The sequence below is a fragment of the Lottia gigantea genome, assembly GCF_000327385.1.
Source record: "Lottia gigantea unplaced genomic scaffold LOTGIsca_98, whole genome shotgun sequence".
Taxonomy (NCBI): Eukaryota; Metazoa; Mollusca; class Gastropoda; family Lottiidae; genus Lottia; species Lottia gigantea.
The window spans coordinates 268,171-288,617 of NW_008711162.1; the positions used below are offsets into that span (position 1 = coordinate 268,171).

The 20,447-nt window shown below is 32.3% G+C and overlaps 1 protein-coding gene across 1 annotated transcript; it reads right to left on the bottom strand.

Moving 5' to 3' along the window:
- Nucleotides 1-2,307: 2,307 nt before the first annotated feature.
- Nucleotides 2,308-19,318, bottom strand: LOTGIDRAFT_223604 (hypothetical protein; the record flags this gene model as incomplete). Its single annotated transcript, XM_009069043.1, has 29 exons — nt 2,308-2,520; nt 2,790-2,931; nt 3,461-3,627; nt 4,258-4,470; nt 5,096-5,302; nt 6,109-6,291; nt 6,631-6,759; nt 7,165-7,308; nt 7,771-7,903; nt 8,346-8,441; nt 8,804-8,994; nt 9,705-9,882; nt 10,219-10,417; nt 11,060-11,195; nt 12,027-12,195; nt 12,576-12,727; nt 12,969-13,089; nt 13,559-13,686; nt 13,941-14,032; nt 14,718-14,796; nt 14,945-15,055; nt 15,389-15,481; nt 15,853-15,992; nt 16,610-16,805; nt 17,189-17,379; nt 17,852-17,982; nt 18,209-18,339; nt 18,672-18,893; nt 19,175-19,318. The coding sequence occupies 29 exons, from the start codon at nt 19,316-19,318 to the stop codon at nt 2,308-2,310; spliced, it is 4,431 nt and encodes a 1,476-aa protein (XP_009067291.1).
- Nucleotides 19,319-20,447: the final 1,129 nt, after the last annotated feature.

A 20,447-nucleotide genomic window follows, 5' to 3' on the forward strand; every position in this document is an offset into this window, starting at 1 on the left:
TCACTTGGATTCTATCACAGGATTAGAAACTGTAAGAATATCGTCTGATCATAGATATATCTTTACCATCGTTATGGACTATTTCTGATCATTCTTGACCAACGAATACCACTCTGAGCTCTGCTTCCCTCTTTGAGAGTCCACATTTATTGTTCATCTCTCCTACTTTCAATGAATGCTAAAAAAAAGTGTTCATTAAAGAGATTTAAAAGAGGTTTTCTTAAATTTGTTATGTGTATCCAGGACACTGATATAACATCATTTTGCCGCATTCCAATTTCAAATCAGATTACTTTGGTTCCTGCAATTCCATTAAAACTAGGTGTTTGATGATGTCACTAATCGCAGCGGTCCATATGTGATAAGGCATACTTTGCTTATTTTTGTGGAATTGCAGGAACCACAGACGTCTAACTAAAAATTGGAATGGTGCAAATTGATGCTATCAGTGTCCCCGACACACATAAAAAATTTCAGAAAACCTTTTTACAATCTCTTTAAGTTCTGCATATCATATAATGGCAAATGAGATAAAATAATATAGAGGACAAAGGATCCTAGGTTTAATTATGTTGACTAAAATAAATGAAGAGTATAATAAATATAGACAATTGATAAATATTATACAATGAAGAAATAATAAATAAATAATACAAAATATACAATAAATAACGGACGGTATTCTTGGCATAAATTCACATCAATTTTCACCTTTTTTCACAACATTGTATAAAGGCACAATAACCAAGATATATTTGAAAAGATAATAAAATTTGTGTTTTAAAGGGATTGTTAAAAGGTTTGCTAAATTGTGTATGTGTATAAGGCCCTAGTGATTAGTGATGTCAATAAACACTTAGTTTTAGTGGAATTGCAGGAACCACAGACATATGGTTGAGAATTGGAATGGTGCAAATTGATGCCATCAGTGTCCCTGATACACATACAAAATCAAGAAAACCTCTTTACAATTCTTTTAAGTGTGGAAATTTCTCGGTCAAGGAAATAAACAAATTATGTAGATCCTGGATATTAGCATAAACAGATTGTTTTTATGAAGTAAACTGGGATCATGAGATATCTTAAATTACCCTCCATATGATAAACTAAGCATTGTGGATAAGCATTAAAAGGGGTATTTCACTTGTTTAATGGTATGATAGGTGACCACCAGTAATGACATTTGATGCCACTTAGCTGCTGATGTTTCAGATCTTATTCTATGGAAAACTTACTAGATATAATTTTACTGTTAATTTTAAATGAAAACTTCATTAATATGCATAGGTAGAAACACTCAATATCACTTACAGCTAATATGATAAAAAAAATTTTTGGACACACATGGATTTGAAGGCTCAAATTTTGACGATGAGCTGTGAACACTATTACTGATTAGCTCAGCTAAAAAATTCCAAGTACAATTGTTCAATCAAATGGTATATTCAGTTGAAAAAAATACTGAGATTCTATAAAAGATGGAAAATTTAAAGCACTTTGATTCTGATATATTGGTGTTAAAATGTAAAATTTGGATGGAATTCATAGATTTTGATCAGATCATAAAAGGCAAGTTTAGCAAAATTTATTTAAAAGGGGACGGACATAAAATTTAAATTAAGTAATCTTTACCTGAATTCATCTTAAAGTTTTATTTAAAAGATTGAAGCCAAGGATTTAACAAATCTATGTTATAAAGCTTTGAAAATGAAAAAGTAAAATTTGTGACAATCTTTGTTGGACGGATGCTATGACTACAAATTCTTATATACCTGACATGTCTTTAGTTTAATGGAATGGATTTGAGATATGAACAAAAAACCTTAAAGTGATTGTATAGAGGTTTTCTCAATTTTTTATGTGTATGGAGAACACTGGTGGCATCAATTTTCTCCATTCCAATTTTCAATCAGACATCTGTGGTTCCTGCAATTCCACTAAAACTAAGTGTTTGATGATGTCACTAAATCGCGAAGGGCCTTATGTAATAAAGCATATTTCGTGATTAGTGACATCATCAAACACTTAGTTTTTGTGGAATTGCAGGAACCAAAGACATCTCGCTGGAAATTGGAATGGTGTAAATTGATGCTATCAGTGTCTTCAATACATATAAAAAATTTAGAAAACCTCTTTACAATCCCTTTAACCTAACAAATGAGGGTGTATCTTTTGTAAGATTTCAAACTGATAATGACAGTTCTCTATTTGGTGTTTGAGGAATGTGGTCAAATCACACATACCGAATGTGCAGAAAATAATAACTAAATAATCACAGTTGATACATAATAACAATAATAAAATAAATCAAATAACTTCCTCTGCCACTTCTTCTTCCACAAAATCACCATCATCTTCACCAGGCGATCTTCGGAACCCATTCAGCTTCTCGGTGTTGATAGTTCGACTCAATGGTATGTCTAAAGCTTTGTGTATTGCTTCTATTAATTTTATATCCACATAATAAGCTGGATTCACTACTGGTAGCTTGGTTTTAAGTTCCTCTAGAGCAGCGTAAGCCTGAAATGTAAGAATCCAGAAGGTAGAGTAGCATGCCCTAAAGGCCGCGAGATAGATGGAATCGTCTGCTATACTATCAGGAGCTATAGGTTCCAATGCCACTGAAAACAACAATTACTTCTGTTTCCAAGTTGACCCAATGGTTCTTCTAAACTCTTTTCATTTATATGTAACCATGTTATATCATGAGAATTAAGGGTTTTGGGTCACTAATGAGAGTATATTATTATGCTATAAGTGATTTTAATAGCAAATCTTAGTATACTTACAGCCTTCCATCTTTCTTTCCTAGCATAATGTTCAATCATAAAACTATAGACATCACCTAATCTTATAGAACCTTCACGATCAGATTCACCTATTATCACTTGACACATTTTGACAGCTTCTTCAGGATCTTCATCATAAAGTCTGAAATTAACAAAGACAGTTCATATATTAACTTTTCAGATCTGAACAACTGCAAGTGAAGTGAACGAGAAAGACAGTTCAATTATTAACTAGGACATTTCAATAATTAACAACGACAGTTCAATGATTAACTAGGACAGTTCAACAATTAACAAACACAAATCAATGATTAACAAGGAGAGTTCAATGATTAACAAGGACTGTTCAGTGATCAACAAGGACAGTTCAGTGATTAACAAAGACTTTTCAGTGATCAACAAGGACAGTTCGATGATTAACAATAGCAGTTCAATGATAAACAAGGACAGTTCAGTGATTAACAAAGACAGTTCAGTGATTAACAAGAACAGTTCAATGATTAACAAAGACAGTTCAATTATCAAAGGACATTCTAATGATACAAACTAATTGAATGATTATTAAAGAAAAAGTCAATGATGAACACAGACAGTTCCATGTCTTGATTACCATTAAAGGTGAGATAAAAAATCATGTATTTCTTTAAGATGGTAAAATAGTTAAAACTAACCTTCTAGCCTGAACAAATTTCTTAATGATATTCATCTTATGTTTGATTTGTCCTAATCTTTCCTCTTGTAGACTTTCATCTTGTAATTTGGCTTTACTCATACATTTATAAGCTTCACCTAGAGCACCTATAGCTTTATCATAGTTTTGATATTCATCTATTTCAACCTAGAGTTAAAGAAGAAATTAGTAAACATAGTTTATCTTATGCTACATCAGTGCAAATAAGTCAAATCCTCAGGTTGTTGAAACTTGTGTCCAAAAGAGGACCCAAAAGTTTGAAACATTTTTATGCAAGTAATATTGCCCTATTCTACTGTCCTCTATTGTCTATGCAAATTGAAAAGTTTTTTTTAAATTTTTTGGATATTTTTTAAGAGAATTGGAATATCTGCCTCAAAACAGTACTGATAGTCTTAGAATGCCTTTTGTAAGTTTACATTGAAAAGAAACACATTTCTCTCCTAGAAATTTCAACCCAAAAAAGACACAAATTTTGGCTGAAAATTGTCCTCTGTAAAAACAAATTTTGAAAACATAATGTGTGCTCATGATTATATTTTTATCAACGTAAAGACATTGTAAGACTATTACAGTACTAGTTTGAGGCTGCTATTTTAATTCTCATAAAATAATGGGAAAAATTCAAAAAACTGTTTAACTTTACTCAGACAATCAGTCTCTAAAAGGCTTTGTATTGAGTATTAATCAAACTTCTCAACACAATCTTTTTCCCATCTTTTGCAGAATTCTTGCTCTTCAGATATCTTGACAAATTTGACAAAAAGCATCATTTACCTGAGCACAAGCATCATAAAATCCTGCAAGAGAATCTAATGCTCTTCCTTTGCTGTAAAATCCAATGATATTCTTCATAATTTCAGGATCTTTCCTCCAATCTAAAGACTGTAGATAATTAGCTGCCATGATATAAATCTCCTTTTGTCTTGATACTCCAGCAAAAAACACTATCTTTTGTGTATCTCCTGATTTTAATAATGCTTTCATAGCCTGAAAATGGTTAGCAAGTGAGAAATTCAGAAAAATGTCCAATACTAAAATGTAAAATGTTGATGAAAAACAATATATACAGTTTGAAATTAAGTACATTTACCAGAAGTGAATAAATGCTTTTGTCATTATTTAAGGAATGAATGTAGATCTTGTTATCGTTATGGAGAAATAAATGCTGCTTTATCATGTGACAAGACAAATGACCTTGAGCAGCGGGTGATATACGTTTTGTCACATGATAAACCAGCGTTAATTACCCTATAACAAGATTCATTCCTTATATTTACATTAGGCTATCTTTTCATATAAAACTCGCTATTTCTTAATGGTACAAATAGCCAATATCAGTATCTGTCAATCAAAAGCTCCCCCCCCCCCATGTTAGCAATTAAGGGGGCGTGTTATAAATTTTTCAGTGTTTATTGGGTCATAACGATATCAGGGATAGATGGATATATCGAAGAACAATCATTGGTTCTGTCAATATTTGAATTATATATGCAATTAAAAGCACATAATATCCAAACAACTGCAGTCAATATCAAAGGAACTTATGCCTACTCATCAATTAGTCAGTAAAAGCCAAAATCAAAAAAGACAAAATGAAGTAATCTCAACTCACCTTAATTCTGTTACCAGCTTGAGTAAATTTTTTAGTTGCTAGATGATAAGCACCTTGATGCATACAGACTTCTGCTACAGCCTCTAATATCTTATTCCTTTCATCTGGATTGTTTTCATTTTCATCTTTCTCAGGACTGAGTTTCTCACACAGTTCTTCTGTCATCTCTACATGTTTCTCCATACAGATTTTCAATGCATCCCAATACTACAGTAAAAAATCAAATTTGATGAAATGTAAAAATTGCACACAGATTCTGTGATTATTGTTTGTTGGTTCTTCAAGTTTATTATCTGTAGTTGTGTCTATTGTTAATTAATTAAAGTGTATTAACAAACAATAGTTTCATGATAATGAGATATGGAAACAATGAGATTAATCAAGTCCATGCTCAGAAAGACAAATCAATAAACTTATAATTAGTACTATAATACTAGTGCCCAATAACTTTCGATGAACCATGAAAAAAACAAAATTTGGTGCCCATATAAATAAAGATTTCATATCATACATTTTAAATAATACACGTTCCCCCAGTGCATCAATGTGATCCTTATAACAGCACTCTAGCCAGATCTTATCCAGCTGCTTTTTTCAAGCACCAAGAATTCAGTGGCTGCACCAGCCTCCCAAGACTGGGGATACAGGTGCAGACTGACTTAATGGGGGGACAACACTGTCAAAGCTGAATTCCAACTGAGGAAACTCTCTTGAGGTGTCATAGCCGCAAAACTCTCATAATGCTTCTGAGAAGGTTCTCTTAAGACATATTAGAAAACTTGAATTGATTTGGTGCATACTGACAAATATTCTGACACAAAGGTATAAAAATCATAAACAAATACAGATGCAATTGGGGTTGCAAACCACTGCAAGAGTTGTTTTTTTTTTAATCATGATCCAAGCAAATTCAAAATTTTCATACCAAGAATTTAAAACCAGAACAGTTGGTATTACCCTAAGAGAAGTTTAAGATAAGCATACATTAAGAAATAATTCAAGACCAGGCCTACCTTTTTACCAAGTGCTAATAAATCAACAGCTTTGTCATACTGTCCATTTTCTAAGAAGAAATCACCACAGCGCTGTAATAGTTCAGGATCAGCTCTCTCATCTAAATCACCAGATATATGTTGTAATGCACCAAACTCTTTATTTCTGAAGGCTAAATCTGTAGCCCTAGAGAAATTACCAGCCTAAAATGAAATGTGGAGTTTTATTCCATCATCACTGATCTCTGTGTGCTACTGAAGATATCAATTGCCAAGTAGTTGGCTAGCACAGTGGCTTAAGTTTAAAATTGGACCTGCCAGAGCAGCTGCAAACATTGGAATTATATCCAAAGACCTAAATGATAATAGTCTTTCTGATAGATTTTTCAACGACCACTTGTTCCAAATGACCCTCAATACCAACTATGTACAATCTATAGCTGAAGCCATCTCTAGTTTTTTGTCCTATCCTAATCAACTATTACACAATGCCTCCAGCGCCATAATAGCCCCCTCTACATGGAATGATGATAAAGAACAAACCTTATGGTATAACATGACTGCTTTATCTTGACTATTTGGTTTCTGTTCAAAATATCTAGCAGCTTCCATCATTTCTTCTGGTCTAGCCATTAGAGCTAGATTCATCATCTGATCTTCAATATCATGTTCCTACCAAAACACAACAGACAATATCAATTTCAGTTTCAAATAGTGAATTGTAAAGAGGATTTCTAAATTTTTATGTGTATCAGGGACACTGATTTGCAGCATTTCAATTTTCCATCAGACATCTGTGGTTCCTGCAATTCCACTACAAATAAGTATTTTATGAAATCACTATCGCAAAGGGTAGATTGTACAACCTCTTAAAATCCCTATTTCCAGTAAACAAAATGTTAATTGATTGAGACATTCTAAGGGTTGAACATTGCAGTCAAATCAGGGATGGTCAGTGAAGCAACCCACAAACACCTAGATCTTGAATTTAATTATGGATTCTGGAAGGTATGAAAGGGTGTGCATTATATTTGCAATTATACAGTATATATATTGTACATCAATATGAATACCTACCTTACATAATCTGATAGCACTACCATAAGCCTTAGCTCTCTGGAAAAAATGTATAGCTTCCTTAATTTGTCCTTGATTTTCATATTGTCCAGCTATATAATAACAGGCTGCCTCATTACCAGTCTCATTACAAACCTCTGCTGCCTGGAAAATATATAAAATATCTAATGGAGCTGGTCAGTGAGGGGAATTCTACAAGGACAGCAGCAAAACCTACTGAATTTCCATCTTCAACTGTTATGGGATTTTAATGGGGACTTGGTTTATTGTCTAATCCAAAGGACTAGAGGCTTTTCATGAAGACACCTCAGACCAATACCACTGATAGGGGAATCCAAGTTGAAACCTCAACAATGAAACTATAACAGTGTCAGTTATGCATCTTTACCCAACACGTAAGACTGATTCATTAGCAAGACTGTTAGCAATTCAATTCACGATTTTCAAGGAAGTGCAAAAACCCTGAAAAATTTGACATTTGAATATATAGTTATCACTATATGACCACACAATGATTCCAAACACAAACCATGACCAATGTACTTCTTTGAAATCAATGGATTTAGATTACAGTGCACTAGACACTTTCGTTGATATTATATTTACCCTGTCCATTTCTTCACAATAACAAAACACTCGAACAACAGAAAAAAAATCTTGTGCTGATTCATAAAACTGTAAAGCATTCTTCATATCACCTGTACTTTCTAAATATTGAGCCCACCATTTACGTAGTTTTCTGAAACACAAATATCAATTCAATTCAATTTTTATCCATAATTCTATGGAATGACCCAAATTTACAGTTTTTTAATGGTTTGCTTCAATCCAAAAATGTGCTCATGCCTTGCAAAATGAACCAAAGGCTAGCAAACAATTGTTCACTGGATATACTTGTTTTAAGTCAGCAAATGCATGGCTTCTGAACCATTGATTTACAGCTTCTTGATATTGCTTATCAAAGTGTGTCCAAATTGCTGTATTTTGAATGAGTTATTTCTGAAGTAAGAAATGCCTGCTGAGCACTAGGCACAAAGGGCTTCCTCTTTCAACAGACCCCTGGCTTTGTCATTTGATTTATCGTGAACAACCCAGAATGGCTTTAGGACTCATTTCATGTCTATTTTATTGATTTTTGTCAGCTGGTAGACTTTGTCTTATAGATTAGTAAAATATCTTACTTGTCTTTACTATTAATAATATACTGTTCTAATACTTCAGGTTCATCACCTAACATTCTTGGTACTTCAAATCTATGTGTTTCAGACTTCTCAAATCTATAATAACAATCACAGTTTTACAGAAAAAATTTTTTATGAACATTGGTGTGTAAGTACCAAGAAGAAGCAACCACATTTGACAAAGACGACTATTCATTTTCAAATAGCAACATGTTGGCACAAAATGATCCATAATCATAATTAACAGATGAGTCTACTGGAATATTGAGAAAAGTTGTTTACTCAAAGTAAGCTGCTATTCCTTATAAGCTCTAAACAGAATGATAACTTGCTATGACTGTCATAAAACACATCAAACTGTTTCAAATTCCAAAATCATAGGCAGAATTTAAACTAAGAGATTTTCGACTGAAAAAGTTACAAAATATCTAATAAAAATATTACAAATTTGTACATACCTTTGTATAGCAAGAGCTGTTTCACCAAGATCTTCCAGATGTCTAGCATAACTAAAGTTTGTAGTTCTTAGATGAACTCTGTCATACATCTCAGCTGTCTCAACAGCCTTCTCCCATTGTCCACTATTTTGATAGAATTCATTTAATAAATCATATCTTTTACAGTTCTTTAACAGACGTTCTGCATCTTCCTGTAGATGATAATATACAATCACATTAACATACAGAGATTCTAGAACATATACTTTCAAAACAGCACAAAAATAGCTTGTCAGGCAAGGTAACATACGCCCACTGGCAGCTGTCAGAAATGATAAAACAGTCTTTAGTGACTAAAGTAATAATTTTCTCATATTAAAGAAATATTATTAGTTTGAATTTAATGATATATATGTTCATGCTGAGTAATTCCACAAAATTTTTCATGAAATCTGTAGTCTCTATTGTGCTTATGAACAAATTTTGAACCATTTTATGTCAAGGACTATAACTCAAAAACATTTCATCGAAAAATCATCAAGTTCAAACTTGTCCAAGATCTCATCAATATAAATGATCACATCAAGTTTCATTAAAATCAGACAAAGACTGTAGTCTCTATTGTGTTCGCAAGAAATATTGACAGACCAACGGACAGGGGTAACGGTAATATACGCTCACATGGAAATGTTGACGTAAAACAGTGCTACATCTACACGAAGGAAAAGACTAAATCAAAAATAGAGAATCTTCAAGCTCAAGTAGCAAGTTTGTCTGTAAACAGTCAGTAGTGTTTCATGCATGATAACTTTCCAAGATTCCAATTTTTTTGTAAGAATAAACATGTCCTTATTTCTTTGTCCCAAAAAAAGTAGATCATCTGTGGCAAAACCAGCTAAAACCATCATCAAATTCAACTTACATAAAGACCAAGTTGTGTGGCTAACACAGCTACTCTAGCATCTAACTCTGGTTCTTTAGCTGATTCTCGTAAAGCTTTAGCACCTCTAGCATTACCCATATTCCCTAAACATACTGTAGCAACATCTAATCTTCTACTCTTAACACACATCTTAGCCATGTTCTCCCATACTGATTCACTGGAAAAACAAAACACATTTTCATTAGTCCAACTTAAACAAGCAGATATGGGTGGCTAATGATTGGAGAGTTCTGAACAAGTTCCGTCTGTTCCAAATCTACCTCCAATCGAAGTGTATGAAGGCAGATAAGTCACATTGAAAATTCTTGTAATTTTTTTCCTTCATCGCCATTTGAATTCTGTCTGCATCTTCTATTTTATTGGCGCATGTGGAACGCATTCTGAAATCTGTTGCAACTTGTTTTATTGAACATTGACCCTGGACCCAAAATTCATTAGTACTCTTAATCTTACAACTGGAAAAAAAAAGCAAGAAGAAGAAACTTGAATATACCTTTTAATAAGTTTAATAGCTTTAAAGGCTTCATCCATATTACCAATAGTTAGATAGTAACTAAAGTTCATCATAGCATCTCTAGTAGACTTATCACTAGACTCTAGACCAACAAAATCTCTCATCACTCTACGAGCTACTAATTTAGGATAGATAGCCATAGCATCTTCATCTACAACATGATCTGATTGTTGTTGTGCTGCTTCATCTTCAAATGATTCAGACTGAAAAATCAACAGCATATTAAATACTATGTGAAGCTCAAAATTTAACAAAACACAAGTTTTGTATTTAGGCAGATACCCCCAATAACATATTTACTTTATCAGTTTCGTTGTTATTGTACATAACCCCAGGATGAAGGGAGCAAACTTTATGAAAACAAAACCATTTAAAGATGGGTTTCCTTGTTTTAGAGTCAAATTAAACAAACTATTTGATTACTTGTTGTTTCTAATGAATTTTCATGTATTTTTAATTATATCATTATGTTCTTATTGCATATAATTAAGAGTTTTAACCAATCATAAATGTCCATATATGTACAGTCTGGATAAACAAAAAAAAGACTTTTTGACCTTTCTTGATCAGTTCATTGGAATTTTGCTGGAAATTCTATTCTAATTTTGCTAATTATGAATTAATTATGGACATGTGAGACAAACTGGTATTTTTCCAAGTAGTTAGAGCACCTCTACTTTCTATTCTTATAAGAAATAACATTTTCATTTTCAGAAATGAAAACAAGGGAACCCATCTTTAAGTCACCAATAACATCAAAAGATCATGGCTGATGAAATGATTGAAATATCTTCAACAGTTAATCTAATTTAAAAAATACTTACATTTTTAGCAAAGTATAAATTTGGTACTTCAATACCTAATAGTTTATTATGTTGAACACTCATAGGAAAACTATCCTGTATCAATACACCATTTTCTGGTGTACAGAAGAGAGACACTATCATCTTCTCAACCTATAATATATATTACATATCAAGTTGTAATTATTGAGGTAATAAACGAAGCATTTCAGATAGAAAAGATGCACAAATTGTTAATTGGATATCTTAAATTGATATCTTAAGTTCTCATCACATAAAGAAATATTTCGAAAAAAATGTCATTTTGATTGCAAGCAAAATACGTTTTAACATCATTTTTGGCATTGTTAAAGAAGGGAAAATAGAATTAGATTCTTTTGAGTTGAGTTCAATTGAATGACTTTTTTTTTCTCTATTGATACAGAGCACTACAATATCTTGATATCTTATACAATAATTATTGTTAAAGGGACAGATGCGGCATTTTTGCGAATTGATTTTAGTCTTGAATAAATGTAAATAGTCTTCAGAAGTACTAGAAATGTACGAAAACCGCATAATTCCTTTAAAAATACTTCAAACTAGGAATTTTACTCATTATTTCTATATATGTCTTTTCTATATATCACAAAGTATCTTATTTTGACGAGTCGTCATTTTAACATTCAAACACGGATAATTCTGGACACACATGGATTTGAAGGCTCAAATTTCTCATGTCAGCTGTGAACACTATTACTGATTGGCTCAGCTAAAAAATTCCTGTTTCTGAGACTAGAGTATGATTGGTCAAAAAATGGCCAATCTTTCCCTTTAAGGAAATTGATGAACATTTTCAGCCATAAAGAGCTTACACAAGAACTATCTGAAATTAAGAGTTGTTGCCTATAGAAAAAAGCTACTGACAAAATCATAGTTTAGATAGGTATAAAGTTTAAACTATGACTCTTAAAGACTGAAAATATAACTTACTGGTTCATCTACATGTTTGTTTATTGAATGAGATCGTTTCAACAGGTTATCATTTTTATCTTTAGGTGTAGCAGGTGGTACATATTGAGCTTCACACACTAATAACTTAGATTCCATCATATCCCAATAATGAGAGATAGGTATACGCCCTGCTATATCTTTAGCTGCCTGATTTTTACCTCTGAAAAAGAAGAGTTCATTTATTAATGGCTTGTTATCAGAACCATTGTGACTTTAAGATAATCCAAAATGTACAATACTAGCACTGATCTATTGTTCTAAAATTTTGTGTATTTTCAACAAAAATTCTGACATTTTCTAACAAACTAATCAAGTATTGATTGTCAACAAAAAGTTCCTGCAGTTATGAAGTATTATGTCAAAACTGTTTTTCCCCCTTTTACAGATGTATGCATAGCTTCTTGAAGGGTGAGAACATGTGGACAAACTTTTCTTTGTTACAAATGAATAATATAAAATTATTGGCTTCAGTTCTTATAATCAGTATTTTGGAATACAGACAAAGAATGTTTTTTTAAATATTTTAAAACATGGACCTACTTTTCAGCATCATTAGTGTCTGAATCTTCAGGTTCTCCATCACTAGTAGCAGTGTAGTCATCTTGTTCACCACGTCCAGTCTCAAAATTAAAATACTGTACTGTATCATTCTCTACATCCCAGAAATATAACTTAGGATCTGTATACTTATCCTAGAAATAATTGACAACAATTAACATAGTTTTTCATTGGTAGAATATAACATGATCCAGAACAGGAGATGCATAAAAATTTCGTCAGATTATGGATTGAAAAAAAAAAGAGATATAAAATCCAATTTTGTATCTGAATCAAAATGATATACCACAAAACTGTGGAACATAGAAATCCACGATATACAAATGTGCTATTATATTCAATAGTAGTTTTTGATTAATAACAATAGTAACGTACCGTATTTTGTATAAGTACACTAACTCTATTACCAGTACAGTTACATTTAGCTGATAGAATAGTACCAAAGCCTGGTATGATATCTGATAGAATTTTAGGATTAGTGTGAGCTTTAGCTTCTCTGAAAGAAAGAGTGGTACATGGTGTAAATAAAGAGAAAAAAAAAAGTCAAATACAGCATCAAACCATGCTTTTTAAAAGAGCAAAACTTTATCAACTATGTGGACTCTCAAAACAAAATGTAACTGGACCAAAAGTTACACCAATTTTCAATCAAACATGTGTTTTTCCTCATCTGTGGTTCTTGCAAATTCACTAAATCTAAGAGTTGATGACGTCACTAATTGGAAAATGTGCTTTATCACATAAGTGCGGTTTAAGGCCCTTAGCTATAAGTAACGTTATCAAACACTTAGTTTTAGTGGAATTGCAGAAACCACAGACGTCTGATTGAAAATTGGAATGTTGCAAATTGATGCTACCAGTGTCCCCAATACACATAAAAAATTTAGAAAACGTCTTTACAATACTTTTAAAGTTTATAAACAACTGACAAGAGTCAAACTGTGCAGCTAAATTTAAGACCTTACCTTCGAGACAGATCATAGACTCTTACTAGACCAGTATCAGTAGCTACTGTTAAATAATTACCACATATATCTAAATATATAGGTACACCTTCCATATCAATAAAACTCAATATCTGTTTTACTGTTCCCTAGAATCAAAACAAATATTTAACAGACCTTCACTCATGTCTTCATTTCATAGACATAAAATCAGGGACAATCCAACTTATATCATCTTAATTTCAGTATAGATTGTTATTGAAAGTTGTCATTGCAATTAACCAAATTGTCCACTGCTTTGATTCACCCTTCATATTTTTCAATCAGGGTGAACATTTTTAAACCATTTCATGCTTGATTAGGTTTATTTTGACTCTATATTCAAAGAATATGTCAATAATACCTGGAAAGTTCGAACTTGAACTTTATTTTGTTCTATAGTATAGACATTCTGTTCATACAGACATATCATCATAGCTTCAGTCTGAAATGTACCTATAAGAACGAATATGAAATATAAATAATAATGCATTAGAATATCTCATTATTTCTTATTACTTGCACAGGAAAAAAAAATGTTGAAATGTAAAATGTTAAAGGGACAGATGCGATATTTGGGGGCATTGATTTGAGTATTGACTATATGTAGAAGTACTAGAACTAGAAATGAACAAATATCGCATAATTCCTTTAATAATACTCAAACTAGGAATTTAACTCACTATTTCTAAATATGTCTTTTCTATCTAAAAATGACAAGTCGTCATTTTAACATTCAAACGCGGATAATTCTGGACACACATGGATTTGAAGGCTCACGTTTCAACAGTGAGTTATGAACACTATTACTGATTAGCCTAGCTAAAAAATTCCCGTATCTGAGACTAAAGCATGATTGGTCAGAAAATGGTGCACCTGTCTCTTTAATAGGAAAGTAGAATTTGAGTGGATAATAAAATAACTGAACCATGAAATGAAGTTTTACACCCTTCATCTGCACTATCACTTTGGATAATGAAATGGGGAATAAGGGAAATTTTGAAATGTGCTTAGAAACACACATGGCATAGATTGCTATCTACTTAAATTACTTTTACAACAGATTCCTGTATCACTGAAACACCTGTTTAAAAACCATGGAATCAGTGCAAAGCAGATGGCTTCGGAAAAGTATATTTACCTGTTGATCTTATAACAGATCTATCTGCAGCATATTCATACAGTATGACTCTTTTACCATTCCATATTGCCATGGCATCCTGGAAATTAAGTAGCAAGAATTGATTAACTTACTCGATTAAAAACATCCAAATATCAGAATTTCAACAAAATAGGTCAACTACACCATGTCCTAAATTTTCATGAAGAAGCACAGAGTGTGTAGCCATAGCAATCTGAGCGTCTTACCTTGGTGGTATATGCTCCTTTTATCTGCATATCAACTTTAATATCATGATTATTACCAGTTGAAAATATCTCTATAGCTATAGAACTTGGTCCATATTGTACCACAGCAGTCTGAAATATAGACAATGAGTTCAAATAGACACAATAAAACCTGAAAACAGAACCTGAAACATGTTGTTACTCAGAACTTCAGACAACTGACCTTCTTAAGCCTGAGTCCTTACTTACTTCTAGATAGATTTGCATTGATTTGATTGATGGAGTAAATGAACTGAATGACTAAATACAAAGAAATAACTTTACTATCAGAGAGTATCCAATTTACTGCTCCAATCGAAATCAGAAGTTCATTTGGTTATAGGGTCATTTGCTGATCTTTTTTGGGGAAAAGTGAATTTCATGTAGCAATGATTATCAATACAGATATTATCTATATGATCTTACCTCATCTCTAAAACTAGCACTCATAACCTGTTCACTTAACATAAACACATTAGATACTGTATTAACTGCCATAAAACCTTTCTTTGGTGCCCACTGAAATATATCATACTCACATTAATAACTTTTGTTTTTGTAGGAATCAAATTTTTTTTTATGGATTTTAAGACTGTAATAAAAATTGTCTACATATAAAACATAAAAAGTTAACCTTGCAAAATGCAAAAACACGGAAAACAAAAGTACAAGTATAACAACCAAAGTTCACAAAGGATCTTTTCCATCAGCTGTTCCTTGGCCAAACCTCGTGATATTGATCTTTCCCTGATTATCTATATCCATTTACAGTTAGGTAGACTGGAAATGATATACACGGTTGAAAACAGCCAAACACACAAAAATGTATTTGAGAAAGTGACATTTTAAGACAGAAATTAAATATTTTTGCAAGTATTGCTAACACTAACCTCAACTTGTCTGACTGGACCATCAACAACAGGTGGTGACTGTAATCTCCACATACTTTCCTCATCACCAACTTTACCCAAGTTAGGAGAGTACTTCCACAATGCAATGTTACCATTATTTGTACCACCAGCCAAAGTTCCTGAAAATATTTCCAGAGTCATATTATATGACCAAAAGTTTGTTTTCAGAAAATGAAATGAAATGAATGGAGTTTTACTAGACATTTATATACATTTACATTTATAAATACCTTGAAGGTACTTTTCCTGTCTTAAGACCTAGGTTTGGGGTAATTGATGGCAAGTTTATAGCAATCATCTCAAATTATATTGATGTTAAATGTGGAAATTTCTGGCATTTCCTTTTTCTGTCAACACATTCCAAAAAAAAATTCATTGTAAGAATGGAAATTTAACCGTAAGATTTGTTATATTGCAAGGAACCAGGTTTTGTGACTCTTTAGGTTATTTCTGAACAGGTTCTGTCTGCTCCATTTCTACCCATTCAACAACGTGACATTCAAAATGTCCCCTATCTATTTCCTTCTCCTACTATTTTTTCAAGAGACGTTTAATACATTCTGAACTCTGTTCCAAATTATTTCATTGTATGTTCTGTTTCCATAAATCCTGAACATGCAGAACTAACCATTCATATGGCCCCAAAGACATCTTCCAAATTTGCTCTTCTTCTTTACAATTAACATAATATAATAATGTCATAATCATTCCAACGTAAACATCATTAATTTCTTACCATTTTCGGCACAATAGCTGATACAGATGATAGTTTCATTATCATCATAGGCATTATGAGAATCTAGATTCAATACAAAATTATCTTCACTAGCTAAATCCCACATTCTAACCACCATTTCACCAGACGCAGTAGCTAATAAACCTTTCCCAGCCCATAATATAGATACATTGCCTGATTTACCACTTAATTTAACCTACAAAAAAAACATTATTTAATGTTAAATACTTTAATGCATTCTACTTTTTCATTTTAAAGGTGCCGGATCTAACTTGTAAGAAGCAAAAAGTTCTTGAAATTCTTGGATTTAATTCCTTTGCAGATATCTTAAAACATTATTATTCAAAATTGTCTAAGAGGCTTAGTACCCAAGATAGAGAAACAGAGGTCTAAATATTTGGTTTCCTAGCTGATAAACTATGATTTAGGCCATGCATATCACTTTTCAAATTGAGAATCTGTTATTTCCAACTACACATTTGACATAAATTGAAGAAAGACCAGACATCAAATTATATTTTGAAATGTGCTATAATGGGGCTTTATCTCTTTAGTGTTTAGGTCAAACAAAGGAAATACCTTTAACACTTCCTGTGTACCACCATCAGGTAACACTGTATGTTGTGTCATTTGTAACTGTTCTGTAACTGTCACTAAGATATTGCGTTCATCATAATATAACAACTGTTTAACACTGTTATCTGCTGAGAATGATTGTGTACACTGTCCTGTATCATTCACATAGTAAACACCACCTATAAAAACAAGATCTCTAACATATTAGGCTACATTGTACATGAATCAAAGGTCAAGGGTGGGTTCAGGATCATTTGCAAAATATCTCATTGAATCTGTTTATATTGAAAAATAATGGTAAACTTCCAAATTTAATTGTTATTCAAGCATGACAGGAGTATTAGAATTTGTCTCCACTTCTCTTTCAAATCATGCATTGGCTCAGGTTGATTTAATCCAGCAATTGATACCATTCTCCCAAATGTCAGTGCTCATTTGTTAAAAATTCAGTTGCTCCAAGTCAGCAGACCTCATCTTCACTGAGCTTAAAAATACAGCAATAGATGCAGTAACATCATTTTACCATGAATTTATGACACCAGGTATGTCTATTATTGAATTTATATCTGAATGACCAGGTTTGAGCAAAATCTAAATTTCAAATGCATTCTATGAGTTAGAATACCTATAACAGTATGTACATTCAAAGAAACCTACCATTTGCACCTCCAACGAAAAAAGCAAGAGATTCTGATGGAAAAAACATTGGTGTTGAGCTCTTGCCTCTCTTCCAATTAAACATATCTAAAGCAGCCTCATCACCACTTACTGCTGCTCTGGCTAATGATGCAATATCTCTGAAATATATTTCAATTCATATCTATATTTTTTTCTTTCCAAAGGGAAACGAAATGCATTTATGTCAGTCTCTCAAACATGCATCAATGAAAAAATAAATCTTGACCTTGCATTTTCATTCAGAAGGTAGGTCCTAAAGAATCAGAATCAACAAGGGTTTCCTGACATTAAAGATTAATTCTGATAACAGTACTAAATTGTACTAAAGACTATCTTTGTCCTTACGGTAAAGCTTCTCCTGTTTTTGAAGGTCTATATAGTATACTAGTTAATGGTTCTTGTATATGATGTTGACAAAATGGATGTTGTTGTAGTCTTCCTTTACTATCAGATTTCCATACAACCAATACACCATTCTGTAAAAAAAAAAAAAAAAAATTTAAATCAAAAATTAAACAGAAATCTTAACTAATGCAGTATCATAAATATGCTGATATTTGGAATTCATTTTTGTGAAGTTTGACTCATGGGGCAGTTGCTTTTGTTGTTGTTCAATTGAACAGATTTTCCTTTCATACATTGTTGAATATAAATAATTATGGGATGGAATCACTTAGATAAAGACTGTGGTTCAGGTAATCCCAGAAAAAATTACAAAATCCATTTTGGCCTCAACGATATAGTTTCAAAAGCTGGTGAAGTTTAGAATGTAACATCAATTATATAGAGTCTTCTAACTTCAACTCACCTTGTCGCCAGTTGACAGTCTGCTACCAGTAGAACTCCAGTGTAGAACAGAAACTTCATGTTTATGTATTTGTAGGGCTTCAGTGACCTCATTATCTTGCTCATTCCATATAGTTATCTCCCCTGTCTCCCACCCAACAGCAAGTATTCTTCTATTAGGATGCCATGCTATAGTAGATACATGACATTGCTTGTGGACCGCATTATGCTGAATCCTTTCTCCCTACAACACAAAGATTTCTAAGTCAAATTAGAAAATAGATTAAAGGCTATTAAAAGTAGGTTTCAAACTTGTGTGATTTGTGTTAAGAATTTTAGGTTGTAACATAGTGGTTAAGTAATGTTACGCAAACACAGGCACAGGCATGTAAGCTTACAATTTGTACAAATCTTATGATTTGAACATCTGATGACAAACAAATAACAGCAAAAAACAATCTATGCTTTGAACACAAGAGTTTTACAGGCTTGATATTGACGGATTAAGATTCCCAAGTATGTTACCTCTTCAGTATAAATTTCAACTGTGCCGCCATTTTCTTCACTGTAGCAGATGACAGCTAGATGTAAAGAGCTGGGACACCATTTTATTTCTGTTTTAATATACGAACTATCACCTCCTAATCGATGGTCAAAATATACAGCCATTTCAGGCTAATAATTCTGAAATATGAATGTAACACTAGTTAATACTGTCTTTTTTCCACTGTGACGAGTCTTGGGAAAACTTAACTTCAATAAACCATTTCAAAAATATAATTAGTAACAGAACATAAAATGCAGATTGACTAATATTGATTATTAACTTTTGCTGCAGTTGTCTATTAATATTAGGGTCAAATCGAAATTATTAAGAAAAGCCGAAAAGAAATATCAAGATGATACAGGTTTTCAGCCAACAGCACAAAACCTGTATCTGTTACAAACTCACAATATTATCTCAGTCAGTAAATATTAATGCCAATTTTATATAATTACAATGCTCACTAATCACTAATACCAATCGGGCAATCGATGACAATGTGACACAAATATTGAAAATCGAAATTCAAAGTTGATAAAATATAATGCGAATAAAGTTGGTTGCAAGAAAATATTAACCTTGTTGTTGGCCTGAGTCAAATACAATATTATTTCAGCATTAAATCAGTAATCACAACATTTTAACACATTTAGCTCCCAAGATATCCCAGTTTAATGCTTGTAAAAGCGATTTATGCAGTAATCCTTTTCGGAACGTGAAAATATTTGGACGGAAATGGAATGAATTGTGGGAACATTTTTGACAGGTGAGAGGTTCAAATTTACACATTTTATTCAAATTTACATAATCTACAATAAATTATGTGCATGAATTATGCACATTATGTTAAAATTCAACTCACTTCGCCTGTTTTCCTCTTTTGTTTATTGTAGATTTCTTGAAAAACAACAAAATTATTTTAGTTGTTTCCCTAGCACTTGTTTGTTTACCAAAGTGGAGATAAATAGGAGAGAAGAATTTTGTCTCGATTATCATGTCTTACAGACAGTTTGTACCCGATTTTAGAAACATTACTAACCGATGGGTTATTTCACATCAATTTCCTTAGACTTTAGATTATCTTTTGATTCAGATTGAAGCAGTTTTAATAGTATTTATCATTTATTAGAAAAATTAAACAGTTAAAATCGTAATATTAAAGTATGCACTAATCTTGGCTTCAGAACGTAACCAAATACCGTACTATAACCTGGACAATGATTTTTATGCCTCCATTACTGCATCTTTCTCCTC